The following is a 16,031-nucleotide window of genomic DNA, read 5'->3' as shown; positions in this document are numbered from 1 at the left end:
CAGAACACACATGTATAGACATAGGTCTCTCAAAAATGTCTCCTTTACAATGAGTAAGGTCACTGAAGGCACGTCTGAGCCTTCATCAGAGACTGACACCCAGTAGCACCCAATTTTATGAATATAGTCAGCACACACTTAATAATTTTAATCATCCATTTAAGGAACCAGTCAAAATGAGCAGAAGCAGCATTTGGGATTTTTTAAAAAACAGCCTTTACCCCATGCATTCTTGGAAGGGTAACATTGGGTCAATATGCTAATAATAATAGTGTATTCCATAGAGAAGAAGCAAAAGCATAGCAGTAAATAGCTTGGACTTTGGAGTAAAGACTGCCTGAATTCAGATCCTAGCTCTACTGCTTCTTGACACTAGGACCTTGGCAAAGTTTCTCTTCCTTTCTCAGCAGATTCTGAACTGAAAATGAAGAAAATCATAGTACGTACTTCATGGAGTTCTTGGGAGGTCTAAATAGGATACCAGATTAAGTGTTTAGAAGAACATCTAGCCATGGGTAAACTATCATTTATAGAGCATTTGATGTGCCAAGGAGTCAGCAGAATTGTTTGCATTCACTATTATATTTAATCACCACAACCATGACCCTTTGATAAAGAAACTGAGGCTAAGTTTGGTAAATTGTCCAAGTAAACACAACTAGTCATAGACAGAGAAGTAATTAAAACTCAAGTCTGCCTGAGTTCAAAGTCTGATTCGCCTTTGATCCTTCAATTCCAACTTCAAAGAATTTGGATAGGACAAAAATCCTTTTCTTAAAATAGCATTATCACTGACAAACCATGTAACTTTATAGGTAGTTTATCACTGAAAAACCCAACTTACAATATCCTGTAGCTAACAACAGCAGATCTGTATTGCTTATATGTAAAAAGCATTTATACAATGGGTGTTTAAAAGCCCCTTTCCTTATATTTCATTGTTTTATGCTCACATTGACCCTAGGAGATAAGAAGTAAACATACTATAGTCTCAGATTTTAATATGATGAAACCACAACACATACAAAAGCACTAAAAACTAAAAATGTGAAGTTGGGCCAGGCACAGTGACTCACGCCTGTAATACTAGTAATTTGGGAGGCCAAGGTGGGCAGATTGCTTGAACCCAGGAGTTCGAGACTAGCCTGCACAACATGGTGGAAGCCTGTCTCTACAAAAATACAAAAATTAGCCAGGCATGGTGGCACACACCTTTAGTCCCAGCTACCTGGGAGGCTATGGTGGGAGGATCGCTTGAGCCCAGGAGGTAGAGGTTGCAGTGAGCTGAGATCACACCACTGCAATCCAGCTTGAGAAACAGAGGAAGACCCTGTCTCAAAAAAAAAAAAAAAGTGAAGTTGGCCAGGCCCTGTGGCTCACTCCTATAATCCCAGCACTTTGGGAGGCCCAGGTGGAAAAGATCACTTGAGCCCAGGAGTTCGAGTCCAGCCTGGGCAACACAATGAGAACCCATCTCTATAAAAAAAAAATTTTAATAAGCCAAGCATGGTGGTACACACCTGTAGTCCTAGCTACTTGGGAGGCTGAAGTGGGAGGATCCCTTGAGTCCAGCACTTAGAGGTGGCAGTGAGCTGTGATCGTGCTAGTGCACTCCACCCTGGGCAACAGAACAAACCCTCAACTCATAAATAAATTTTTAAATAAATAAATAATAAGAAGTGTTAGACATGTGACACCATCACTAATATGACTTTCCAAACCGTAAACCTGATTATGCCACTCCATTGCTTAAAAATCTTTCAGCGGTTCCCTAGCACTTACAACATAAATAGTCCAGTTGCCTCAGGATTGTACACAAACATCTTTACAGTTTCTGCCTTTCCCTTCCAAATCCCACACTTACCAACACACATTACTTGCAGTTCCCATTTAAACCCATCTCCCTACCTTTGTTCTTGTAGTTCCATCCCTCTAAAGTGGGCTTCCCTTTCACCCTAATTCCATCAAGCTCTTTAAATCTCAGTTCAAGTGGCACTTCCTCTCAGAAACCTTTCAGGAACCTCCCATGCCTCCCTTCTCCCCACAAGTTAATTACACTCTCCTCTGGGTTCTTTTAATTTTAGGTGCTTATAGCCATCACAACTAATCCCTGTAACAACTAATAATTACCACGTTGTAACTATTTAACAACACATCCATTTATCATATTAGACTATGACCTTTCTTTTCCAGCTTATTCTTTTTTATTTTACTGATACATGATATTTTATATATTAATGAGGGTACCATACTGCAAGTATTTTTTACATGCATAGAATGTGTAACGATCAAGTCAGAGTATCTCAGGTATCCATCACCTTAAGCATTTATCATTTCTCTGTATTGGTAATATTTCAAGTCCTTCCTTCTAGCTATTTTGAAATATACAATATATTATTGCTAACTATAGATATCCTACTCTGCTATGGAATATTAGGACTCATTTCTTTTAACTGTAAGTTTGTATCCATTCACCAATCTCTCTTGAAACTATGACTTTTTAAAGGCAGAACTGTGTGCCAATCTTCATTTTATTGCAGGGGCTCAATAAGTAGTTACTAAATGTGGGTGAATTAAGGTATCCCCCAGACCACATAGTCTTTTTGACTCAATAGACATTTTCACAATCCTATTTTTAGGACCTTAAAAACAAATAAAAATACTAAACTCTCAGCTCTTTTATTACTAAGTAATGACCACTATAGACATCCTCACACCATTTCTGAACTTCACCTCATTTCCTAAAAAGGGTGAATTTCAGGGAGGGGGTAAGTTTCAGGAAGAGTATGCAAAGATATAACAAAATTAGAAGTTGAAATTTCAATTGTATGTTTTCATAGTATCCACAGCACCAAGTTCCATTAGATAACCTGTACTCTCATCCTCACACTGGGTGATCAGTGGCCAGTTTAACACATAATATATCTAAATTTCATAATTTAGCCACTTTATAAGTTAAACAGATATTTGTGGACTGACCTCCCAAGCCTATCCTCCATGTATGATTATTGTTTATGACTTGTGTAGCAAAAAGCTAATTTACCAATATTTATTTAAAATACAATCATAGGCCAGGTGTGGTGGCTCACGCCTGTAATCCTAGCACTTTGGGAGGCTGAGGTGGGCGGATCACTTGAGGTCAGGAGTTCAAGACCAGCCTGGCCAACATGGTGAAACCCCATCTCTACTAAAAATACAAAAAAAAAAAAATTAGCTGGGCATGGTGGTGCATGCGTGTGGTCCCAGCTACTTGGGAGGCTGAGGCAGGAGAAACACTTGAACCCATGAGGTGGAGGTTGCAGTGAGCCGAGGTTATGCCACTGCACTCCAGTCTGGGTGACAAAGAGAGAATCTGTCTCAAAATAAATAAATTAATTAAATTAAATCATATGCTTCCCTGCTGTTTGTTGTTTCATTTTATTTTTTTCTGCTTTTGAAGAATTCATGTAATTTTTTTTTTTTTTTTTTTTTTGAGACAGGGTCTTGCTCTGCCACCAGGCTGGAGTGCAGTGGCAAGATCTCAGCTCACTGCAACCTCTGCCTCCTGGGTTCAAGCAATTCTCCTGCCTCAGCCTCCAGAGTAGCTGGGACTACAGGCACATGCCACCGTGCCCAGCTAATTTTTGTATTTTTAGTAGAGATGGGGTTTCACCATATTGGCCAGGATGGTCTCAATCTCTTGACCTCATGATCCGCCCACCGGGGCCTCCTAAAGTGCTGGGATTACAGGCATGAGCCACCACGCCTGGCCTGTAAGTTTTAAAGAATGGAATTTTGAGATCCCCAGTGCATCACCTGCCACCAACTTCACAGCTATCCCTACAAACTCAGTGAACATTTTACAATTAAGAAGCAATGGACCCTGCATCAATGACTCCACAGTCTACTAATAGCATCAGCACCTTCATGTACCCTGCATCCCATTAGAACATAGAGTTCTTCAATGTCTTCCCCACCTGCAGTGTACAATGATGGTTAGTACTACCAATTTTTCATGACTTCCTGCCCAGTAGAGTTTTTCCCAATTTATATAATTTCATTCCCCTTAACAAACACCTGCCCTATCCTTCTGTCATAACTCCCTCCCTCATTACTGAAAGCAAAATATCCATCTCTGCCACTACCATCAAAACCCTCAGCCCAGAAGCACCTTCTACCTTCCAAAAAATACATAGAACACGCATCCTATTTTGATACCCTAAGTGGGCCATCAGCCCCCAGTAACTTCTCACTCACACTCTCCTTTCATCTATCTTCCCTTTCTGCTGAGTCAAACATCTGGTATGGGCAGTGTCATCTGTACAGGCATTCGTTTCGCTGGAGCCTCAGACCTGCGGGAAAGTTCTCAACAGGGCAAGGAGGCAGGCCTCAGTGACTAAACATTTTCTGGTCTGCCTTGACTCTCCAAGTCTACCCCTGCTCACTCTCAGTCTCCATCCTCCCTCCACCTCCCCTTTCTCACTCCACCCCTTGCTCTTCAAAGGCCTGGGTGAGACCAGCCAGCATCTCACAGCGGAAGCCAGAAGAAGCTCAAGGCTGTTGCCCCAGAAACCCTGACTAGAGAATGGCTGGCTAGGCACTGTTTGTTTTTCCCGTAATCAGAAAATCCCACTGGGGGGACAAAAAGGGGGTTCTCAGCTGCCTTGATGGCTGGTCCCCTCCAGCCCCCTTGGAGGAAGAGAAAGTACCACCTTTGCAATATAGTATAGGAGGCAAAAAAAAAAAAAAAAACCTGTGGAAAGGGACCCCCAGAGTTAAGAGTGGAAGACAGGGAAGGAAAGGAAGCCTGAACCACTGAATGCAGAAACAAACTTAAAGAACAACTGGCCTTCTGCCTTTGCAAGAAAGTCCCCAAGGACACATTCCATCCTGCCCTGTTACCATTTCCAAGAAGGAAAAAAAAAAAAAAAACTATTGAGGGAAGAAAGGAACAACACCCCTGGAAGCACCTCTCATGCACAGGACACATACACACAAACCATGCAGGGGTTGGAAGGTTGATTTCCACAGTGTTCTCAGCTTTCAGCTGGGTAAAACAAGCCATCACTTCTGGTTCAGCTTTTAGGGCCAATGCAAGGGAACACCGGGTAACACAGAACAGAAACACTGGCACGTCTCATGTATTAATTAATCAGGAAGGCGTGATGGCCAAACCCTCAAAAGCACTAAGGACAGAAAGCTGCTATGGATACGATGATGCAGACAGAGATGCTACATTTAAAGAAAAACAATATGCAAGTTGCTGGAATATGCTTTGCAATCTTGGGTACCAAAAACCATGAATCTTCTCAATCTGCGTAGCTCAGTGCCCCTGGGCAAAAATGAAAATAAAGGCTGCTCACTTCCAGCTTCCCGCAAATATACTAGCAATCACTGGAGCTAATACTTTCAGAACGTTATGGTAACTAATGCAGTAAATAGGAAAGTTTAGTGCAAATGTCTGTAAATATTTCCTTGCATTTCAAAGGAATCGATTCATCCAACCAGAAGGCAGGGCCAAACAGCTTAGTCACCAGCAGGCAGGGCAAATGGCTCTATCGGTAAAACAAGGCATAAAGTAAACATGGTCATCATCCTTCCCCACCTTGAGCACAGATTCCTGCCCAGTGCATCAGCTCCCGCTATGGCCCCCCAGGAGGTAGATGGGCGAATTTCCACAACTCTCTTCCCCCACTCCATCCCCTTCCCCAGATGCTCTTACCTGCTATCCGAAGCACTGCCCTCTCAGCAGGGTCCAGCACTGAGCCCCCTTGAATCTTTCTTTTCGATCTCTCATGTTTAGGCAAATTCCAGGGTAAGGTGTCTCCCGGAGCTGGGGATGCGGAGCCAGATTTCTGGCTGAAATCATCCTCATCGGAAAAATCCGCAGAGGAAGACATAGAGCAGCGATAGGACGCGTTCCCGGAACTCTACAGAGAATGACACAGAAAAAGCATTAACAGCAAAATACTCACATATGCTCATCGATTTAAACATCCCCCCCACTGACCACCACCGCCCTCCCTGCCCCCAAACTGGGTCTGGCATATCCTGCACCATCCTCAGAGCTGAAGGAATATACAGAAACCAAAAAAACGAAACACGGGGCTCACCATCTTTTCTTAGCCAAGTCTCCAATCGTAAAAACAATACACAGGCAGTTCCAATACATGAAGATTTGCACGGAAGAAGTGTGTGGCCTGTGGTCCGGCCACCAGCTCACAAATGACTGGCCCAACAATGAAGCCAGTATCAACAGCCTTCCTGTTACAAATCTATAGTATTTGGCTCCCCCACCAGGACAGTAGAAACATTTTCCATTACTAGCCTGCTGCTTAATTCATTAATGCAACTAACGCGAAGTTTCGAAAACAAAGCACAAATGCAGGATGTTAAGTTCCAACTCCTTTCCGCTTCAAGTCACCTCACCACTGGAGACTCCGTTCTGACCAGTTTTAAGCCCCTGTCCTCTTTATTTAATTTTCTTCATGAGACTGAAGCAGGTTCCCAGAAAAGAGCAAGGAGGGAGGAAGGGCTGATTCTGAGAAAAGCCTTTTCTTAAGACTGGGAGAACACAAAAGACTGTTTTCAGAAGCCTATGGCAGCACCAATAAACAAACATCTGAACTCAGTTTAGAGTTCTCGAGATAATTTAAACTTCCAGCAAAGTAATAGCTGCCAATAATGTAAATGAGAATGATGCAGCGCAGTGACAGGAAACAGAGCTCTTCTCAGCTCCTGGTCATTACACAGTGAAATGAGAAACAGGATGCTTTTACAAAGCACTTTGCCTGAAAGTTAGTCCTCCCTTCATCTAGCTGGAGCAAATCTGTAGGTCATGTCTTGCATAAAAGTGTTATATCTTCCACAGAGGGAAAAGGCACAAGATGTTATTCCTTCCTTCTTTGTTGGATTGTGTTTGTGATTATTTACAGAGCCACTGGCTTACTAATGAAACAAGGATGTTGACTATCTCTGCTGCAAAATTATAAACATAATGACACATCAAAAGGAAGTCTTGACTTTCCTACTGAGAATTCGACTTCGCTGAGACTCATGGTAAAGATGCAAAACTGGTATAACTCGAATTCCTGAAATGTAACTTGCAGCCATGGATTCCTAAGAAGCAAGTTACAGGCAGAAATCAGTGAGGCGTGCTCCAATTTGAGCAAAAACACTGGGCTTCCCACAAAAGCAGTGGCAACTGCAGCACAAACAGGCTGTGTGAGCCACATCCCAAAACACTCACCCAAGGTACGTGAAATAAACTCTCATTGCATCAGGACTACTAACCTTATCTCAATCTGTTTAGGCCTGTGGCTATGCATGGTCAAAACCATTATTTTATTTTATTTATTTTTCTTTTTTGTGGGCACATAGTAGGTGTAAACCCCATTATTTTAGAAGTTCATGTAATATTTCCCACAAAGTGAGGTATGTAAGATGTAGCTCTCTATTCTTTCCACCCAAAAAAGCTGTCTTCCATTTTATTTTACATAAAATTTCATCATCTTGGCTAATTTATTTATTTAGAGTCTTTATATTTTTGTAATGACAATAAGGTATTAGGCAAACTTGAGGCAAAAAGTAAATAAAATTGATTTTCTGTATTGTAGCTACAATCCATAGGGAGTTGTGAGTGGCATTAGGTCAGTCACAGCATGCTATTATCAACCCAGTTTATTTTCCATGCTTTTCTGAAAATCCATCTTGAGCTTTCTGAGATTTTGCTTTTGGCTGGCTCTGTATAAAAGGGTGACATTCTTAAAGACTTTTAAGAGGGTATTGGGTTTCTTTGGCTGCTTTCTATCTTCCTAAAAATGGCTTCCTATCTGTCCTTACTTAAGGTCATCCTTTATCTTACTTAAGGTCATTTTTATTCTTGTTACCTGTACTATTTTAGTGAGTACAGTAATTTGATTATTTATCTTTACAGACAGACTTGGAGAATAACTATTAAAGAACTGCTCCTTTCCAAAAACCACTGGCTATTGATTTTTGTAGAGTAAATTTTTTTAATGGACTGAGTCTCAGCTGATTGAACAACGAAATGTGATTTATGCCATGACATAAACACCATTAATCACTCATAGCCAGATGAGAACAGTTACCACCCCTGGACCCATGGGTGTTGAATGGTGCAGCCTCTAATCTGGTAGTGTCATTGGTAAACAGATAAGACAGAAAAAGAGGAAAAGACAATCAACAACACTTCTTTCAACAATATATCATAGGAAAATATGGACCCCACACACACACACAAACTGAGGGAAATCATACATATTTATATGTGGTAAAGTCTCTCCCAGGCTACATGATCCAAGTGTTTTAACAATTAAAGTATTGGATTTTTTCCCACAAAAATTTTCATGAATACTTTTTAAAAATATAAGGTAAACTATATAAATGTAGGCCCATTTGAACCCTGAAAATTGGGAACAGATTTAAATGGAGCTGCTTTAAAGTGGATTGATCCTAAAGAAAACCTATTGTATTCTTTACTGATTTGAAATGACTTGCCAAATCATGTTACTATCTTGGGGGCTAGAGAAGAGTGCGGAACTACACTTCCCTTTTGTTTTAAGAAAAGCAAATATGTTCTCTCACCCAAAGGCCAGAGCCTAACCTTTGATGTGGGGCTTAGAAAGGTAGGACAAAGGAAGAGGGCTCCTGTAATCAACAAAAGCCCCAGGTTCCTATCTAGTATTCTGCTATTGTTGCCTAAGGTTTGATTCCTATTAAAGTACAAATACGGTAGCTATGTCCATCAATGGGAGACTGTTTAAATATAGTTTTATGGATACCATAGTCTATAGCAATTAAACAAAAATGTTATTGATCTACATTTAGTAAAGAAGAAATAATTCATAAAGAATGATTTCTTAAAATATGTGCATGTGCATGTACATGTAATAGTTACCCATATGTAAGTAGCGATTATCTTTGGGTGATGACTAAGATTCTGAATGAATTTAATTTTATTCCTTATAATATTTTAATCCAATACAAGTACATAAAAAGATTACCAAAAGTAAAAAGATTTTATGTCAAGGGTCAGAGAAAATATGGACAACTCTATGAAGAAGTAACTAAGTCAGTGTTTTTAACATTTCTGGGCTCATGGGCACCCCTGAAAAGTTAATGAAATCTATGAAAACCTCTTTCCAGAATAAAGTACAAGAGTAAATACACGCAAACTTTGCATATCATTTTATGGGATTAACTGACCCACTGACCCCAGGTTAAGACCCCAATTCACACCATCATTTGTCATTTGCATTTGGCATGTATGCTGAAAACGAGATACACGAAAGAGCTGTGGAGTAACCATACCAACAAGGGGCCAGAGTAATTAGGGTAGTGAAAATAAAGCTGTCCTACGTCATAATACTTTTTAACAGTTGGCCTTTTTCATAAATGACCATGAGCCACTTCTGGACTGATACTGAATCTTGGCAAACAAAAAAGCACTAGATAGTTACAAGCCAAAAACCCTGTACAGTAAATCCTCTCTTAAAATCATCAATAGGTTCTTGGAAACTGCTGCTTTAAGTCAAAGGACATATAATAAAACCAATTTTACATAGACTAATTGATATAAATGAGAGTTAAGTTCCTACAGCAAATAATATTTCTGGGCATAAAAATATCACCAAACTTCTAAATAAAGACCAAAACACTTCTAATATTAAACACTGCAATAAATGTGAGCTATACATACATTTACAGAAGATTAATAAAAACAAATAAGATAATTATTTACCCAATTTTTGGTGAATCAGTAAATGACGGCAGTCATCGGGGTGGGGGGTTAAATCAAGGAATAAATGTTTGCAAAGTGAAAATATAAGGAGTACCTCCTACCGCCATGCAGTTCAGAGCCAATCACAAATATGGCAGACCCCGTGAGCACTTTCATACCACATTGTTTATTGTCATGCATTTGTAGGATTATTGTAGACCTTACAAATTTTTATTTTCTAATAATTTGCATTTATTCATGCATTCCTTTTCCAACCTGCTTATTACAGTTCAGGATCAAGGGTGGCCAGAACCCATCCCAGCAGCTCAAGGCACAAGGCAGGAACCACACCTGGACAGGACAGCATCCCATGGCAGGGTGCACTCATAATCTATGCCCACAGTCACTCAGAATGGGACCAATTAACCTCACGTGCACTTCCTTGGAATGTGGGAGCAAACTGCAGCATCCAGAGAAAACCCACACTGGCATGGGGAGAAAGTGTGAACTCCACTGACAGTGGCCCCAGCCAGGAATTCATTTTTTTTTCTCATCAACATTATGACAAAAAGACATTGAACAAAACAACATTATTCAAGGACCTGCTATATTGTGTCTTCTACAACCTAGTTATTAAAGCAGTTTTAACAATTGAATTAGATCACCAAAAGCTTTAAAATGAATTTCCTGATAGCCAATTCATTCACATGGTATAAAGACAACCCAAATCTCCTAAAGGCAGGATAATTACATAATGCAACATTTTTAGAAGGGGAACTGAACAATAACTTCTTTAACTGAAACCCCGGTGGGGGATCTGAGATAAGTACAATGGAACTGCCTAAATTGGATGCCGCCCAGCCTTACCACCCTGATCTATAGGAAAGTGCCAGGAAATTGTCTTGGCAATAGGCATTCTCTACAGGCAATGGAGAAAGAAGTACAGAGACAAGGGTTTGCAAAGTAGCCAAAAGTTTAAAATCCCAGAGGCTGAAAAGTAAACTTTCACAAACCCACATACCCACATATTTATAACTTAAGCACATTTCTGTATGTGCATTTCAAAATATTCACCAAAAAAAAACCCAAAAATAGAAAGCACACAAGGAAACAGACAAATCCTGATTGTGAAGCATTCTACAAGACAACTGTCCTAGATCCTTCAAAAAGGTCAGTGACATGAAACATACACACCCAAAAGGGAGGAATTGTTCTAGATTTAAAAGGACAAAAGAGACACAACCAATTCATGAACCTAGGTTGGATTCTGGGTTGATTCTTTTTTAAAAGCTAAAAAGACATTTTGGGGCAATTGGGGAAATCTGAACATGGAACATGGGTTGTTTATTAGACAATATTAGGAAATTATTGTTAGTTTTCTAAGGTGCAATAATAGTATTGTGGTTATGCAGGAAAGTGTCCTTATCCATAGAAGATGCAGGCTGAGGAAACCCAAGATGTCTGCACTTATTTTTATTGTTTCAATAAAAACAAGGAAAAGTATTAAATGTGATAATAGGCTAACAATAAGTATTCATTGGTCTATTCTTTCAACTTTTCTATAAATCTGAATATTTTCAAAATGAAGAATTGAGGGGAAATAGCAAAGTCTTTTTTTTTTTTTAAGAGACAAGGTCTTGCTCCATTGCCCAGGCTGGAGTGCAGAGACATGATCATAGCTCACTGCAGCCTCGAACTCCTGGGCTCAAGAGATCCTCCCACCTCAACCTCTTGAGTAGCTGGGTCTACAGGCACATGCTACCACACCAGGCTAATTTTATTTTTTAACATTTTTATAGAGATGGGGTCTCACTATGTTGACCAGGCTGCTCTCAAACTCCTGGCCTCAAGCCATCTTTCTGCCTTGGCCTCTCAAAGTACTGTGATAACAAGCATGAGCCATTGCACACAGCCCATAGCAAGGTCTTTTGCGGTGTGTTTAAGTGTTGCTTAGTTTATTCCTGTGCTCACAAGATCAACATGTACAGGTTGCAAGGACAAAGTGATAGTTTTGATCTAAGAAATTTCTCGTAACATTCCTTCATAAACACTTAGAGAAGCACTAGAAGCAGTGGCCTGTGTAAAGAAGTCACCAAAGAAAGATGACCTGCTTGCCTTAGTCCTAAGCATAATTTTAGACAGAAAAATATAAAAGAAATTCCTCTGCTATTCATTTATTAATAATGTACAATACAGTGAACACAAGATAGGTTCAGCATCACATAATTTTGATATTTTATATAAACAGAAACAGAAAATTTTTTCTCCAAAATTAGGAAAATCAAAGATACAATTTTCTTTAAAATTCCCTTAGGTAGGTAGGTATAAATATTAACTTCCTTGATGTTGTATCAAAATATATGGTATGGCCCAAGACTATCCTTATATGACTAGTTTTTTATTTAGAAATAAGTTTAGAAGCAAGAGCACATTATCTGATTTTAGAGATCCCAAGGAAAACCAGCTCTACCACAAATAAATAGATGTAGAAGAAAACAGTTAAGGAAAATGTGCTTAACTCCTTGAAGAAAAAATGAGATATGGTAAATTTGGGGTACCTTGTGCTTGCTTTAGTTATAATTTTCAAAACTTGTTGAACAATTAAGGTATGAAATCTTTTATCAAATAAATAGCTCTCAGTTAAGTCTTACCTGGAAACCACCTTTAGGTAGTAAGTGCGGAAGAGGGGGTCTAGTGGTGAGGCCATTAGCTGGCTCTCACTCTCTTCTGTTAGGGGAGATATGCAGGAACCCTTAACTCTAAGAGGCAGAAGAGCCTGGGTGGAAGTGAGAGGAAGGCGGATCAGAGGGAGAGGAAGCAGGAAGGTTACTGCTAAGTTCTGACTCAAGGGAAGCAGTTTCAGGCAGTTAAGGAAGTCAAAGGTTTCTTTCTAGGTAGAGAAGCCCAGTTCATCAGCCTATGAAAGAACACTGGAATTTAGAACACAAACTCTTTCTAGGGTACAATGATTGTACACTTGCTAGTGTTACTTAGTACTGTATTTCTAAGGAAACCGAGCTTGCTGATGGGACAGAGGAGCGAGACAATTTTCAACGTCATTTTCCTCTAACTGTGTGGTCTCTCTCACAGGTATACAAGGTAAGTATCAAACATTTGTTTCCTTCTGTTTTTAAGACTGAATAGTATTCCATTGTGTATATATGCCACATTTTCTTTATTCATTCAACTGCTAATGAACACTAAGGTTGATTCCGTATCTTGACTATCATGAATAATGCTGCAATGACTATGGGAGTGCAGAGATCTCTTCGACATATTAATTTCAGTTCCCAATAGGGATATCACTTTGAATCCTAGACAATCAAGGCTCAGCACTAAGACATTCTGCAAGACTTCTTCCTTTCTTTCAGTTTAGTATATTCCATCCAGATGCCTCATTTATTGGGTGATTATAATTTAAGCATTTTCACTGACTATCTTATTTAATACTCACTGAAATCCAATAAGAAAAAGGATGTTTAGGGATATTAAGTAACTTGTCCACGGTCATTCTGTCAGTACAAGGTGCAACCAGGATTTCCATATAGGTCCTTTTGACACGAAAGCCCATGCTCTTGACCACATGGTACTAAGTGCCCTAAAATGTGGTCCTTGGCACTAGGGGAACATAATATATAGTCACAGCCCTAAAGATTACCATATATTTGGGGATCCCAAAAAGACTAGACTTGTTCTGGGTTCAGTACTAGGCCCAAAGCATGGAAATGACAGGTATCAGTTCACAACGAAGAAAAACCATTCAAAATGTACAACTACAGTACTCCCAGACTGCTTGGTGTATGGTGAGCACTCTCCTATTCCAAGGGACCAAGCCTTCACTTACTCTGTGGTCTCTTTCCACTCAAAGATTCTTTGGTCCTATGTGTTCCCACACCTCCATAAATCTCCCCAAACAGATTACAAATAAAATAAGAACTATGCAAAGTATCAAAATACAAAATTTTTCTAAAAAATGTAAAAAAAACACTGTCAAAAAATTTCAGATATCTTTTTTTTGCAAGTCCACCTAAACGCAATCATATGAAAATTATAGAAATAGAGACATCAGAACTAGTTTACATTTGAGTATCTACAAATAGTCTTTCCAACCAAAGGAAGAACATTTTAAATAACTTGCCTAAAAGAAAAGCAAACATATCTCTAAAAATAGCCCCACAAAACAAATGCATTAGGAAGACAAACTCAAATACCGAAAACATACATTTAACTAGAAAATACTTAATCTTATATTTTAAATGGATTTTTGTTTATGTCGGTTAATTAAAAATATGTCTTAAGTACCCATAGGCTTCTTTCTTAGAAGGGCCTGAAATCTAACTGGGAGAGCAGAAGTGACAAAATCGCCAATTTATAATTAAATATCAATCATCTTATTGTCACTTATTAGGCTTAAAAATATGTCTTTTAGTGGAATGGTATAAATACATACATAAAAATATGGCTTATAGTAGAAAGTTGATAAGGAGAGAGAGGCTAAATCAAGTCGAGCCTCCGCAGTCCCTTCAGAAGCCAGGTTGGAGATGCAGTTCCCCAGCTCCCTCACTTCACTCTTCCAAGAGTATCCTATCCAAAACTATTCACTGCTGATCGCACCGTCGTTGTAGATGCACTGTGGCTGGCCTACTCATTTTTAAAAACAAATTAACAGCAAACACGTCAATATTGGAAAATTTCACATGAAAATTCAGATGTGGAATACCGGCCCTAGTGGTTTCCCCTTTAAAGAAAGGACACGTAAAGGACCTGTGCTTTCCAGTCTGACACAGTCCTTGCATGTATGATACCTGGCCCCTGGTGACATATGACTTTGGAGCCCCTGGCATGAAGTAAGTGATGGATGACACTGCTGTATTCAGAGAGTAAAGGAAAAGATAGAGGAGGAGAGGTAAGGATTGTGGTAATCGATAGACTGGGGATGAAATTTTTACAAATAAGAAAACTGGAGAAGAGGGGATAAAACAAAATAAACAGAAAACTTTCAAAATATTTCAGTTAAATGGACAACAAACAAAAATAGATAATTCCATGTTTCTACTGACATCCAAGTGTTCACTTCATTCTGCTGTATCCCCAAACACCCTGGTTAACATTTCCAATGCCCAGGAAATGGAAGAAAGCTGTATGACTCATGTAAATGCTGGCTCAGGATCCCCACGAATCTAGCTGGACCCACCCACCCATCACTACTGCTGATGACTCCCTGCTGGTTTCTGCTCCCGTACCTACCCTTGGTCAACAGGTAGGAAGCATTAGTAAATTTTAGATATTAGGTGATGTTGTCTATTCACACTTGTTTGATCCAGGGGCAGATGACTAAGCCAATATAATTGTCACTTCAAGAAACATGAAACAACAGAGACGCAGAAACTAGAAGTTATTGCAACTGGGTCACCTTAATAACAGTTCTCAGGATACAAAGTCCATGAGATCTGTATCTATCCTTCCCACGCTTGGTTGTTAAACCTCCTTTGAGATGTCCCTGTACCTTTCCAATACATACCTTTCTGTAATTCAGAAGGTTTTTTTTCTTTTAAATTCATTGTCTCCATTACTGGAGACAACAAAAACTTAGATAAACATGTTAGTGTTTAAAAAAAAGCAATTATAGATATTCAGTTCTTCTCTATTGACACATAAGCAAAGTTATGTCTTTATACCTTCTTTATGCTTCCATTTTCATTACCTGTCTTCATTAATGAGACTTCAGAAAATTGCTTTTGATAATAGCTTTTACACACTTACTCTCTCACTTCAAACAGTAGATACTTAAGTGAAATAATTACTTTTTCATTAAAAACAAAACCTTTTATTACTGCACAGAAGCAAAGTCTATGAAACTTTAAGTGCCTGGCACTCCCACTGCCCTCTTCTGAGGAAAGCAGGGCTGTTCCATGTACATTCAGTGAAAACAATTCTGCTGCTACCTTAAGCCGCACCGAATCGGAACCAGGGATCAATGCCTGATCCCTCTGAGCTGGCTTGGTGGAAAACTCTGCTCAGGTGGGATGCTTCATATTGCACGGTAGCAAGCCAATCCAACCACAGCCTCCTCTCAAGAATAAATGCTAAGTTCATTCCAAATGTCCTTAACAATATTTGGGTTTTCCCTGACATTTGTTGCACATCCTCCTCTTAGAACACCTGAGATCCATCTGGAACAACTGTGTGGCTCAAAGCCCCCGTATCTGCACTAAAGGCCCCAGTAGATTTCATTTTATCTCTCTTTCCTGAGGTGATCTGGACCTGTCCCTTCCTTGCTTTACCCCTAGAGGAAGCTATATGGCAGGAA

General features: G+C 39.5%; 1 protein-coding gene across 16 annotated transcripts in view; it reads right to left on the bottom strand.

The window, feature by feature from the left end:
* Window positions 1–16,031, bottom strand: part of DST (dystonin) — a 492,147-nt gene that overhangs the window by 378,756 nt on the left and 97,360 nt on the right. For 13 of the 16 annotated variants that reach the window (XM_030802620.1, XM_030802603.1, XM_030802607.1 and 10 more), the window contains exon 4: window positions 5,702–5,909. In XM_030802620.1, coding sequence (XP_030658480.1) covers window positions 5,702–5,909 — 208 coding nt within the window. Of the gene's footprint in view, window positions 1–5,701; window positions 5,910–6,092; window positions 6,311–16,031 lie in introns of those variants that run through there. The other 3 variants (XM_030802611.1, XM_030802612.1, XM_030802621.1) reach the window with 2 other exon arrangements.

The sequence above is a fragment of the Nomascus leucogenys genome, chromosome 22a (genome assembly GCF_006542625.1).
Source record: "Nomascus leucogenys isolate Asia chromosome 22a, Asia_NLE_v1, whole genome shotgun sequence".
Lineage (NCBI taxonomy): Eukaryota > Metazoa > Chordata > Mammalia > Primates > Hylobatidae > Nomascus > Nomascus leucogenys.
This window is presented reverse-complemented; position numbering and strand designations above follow the sequence as displayed.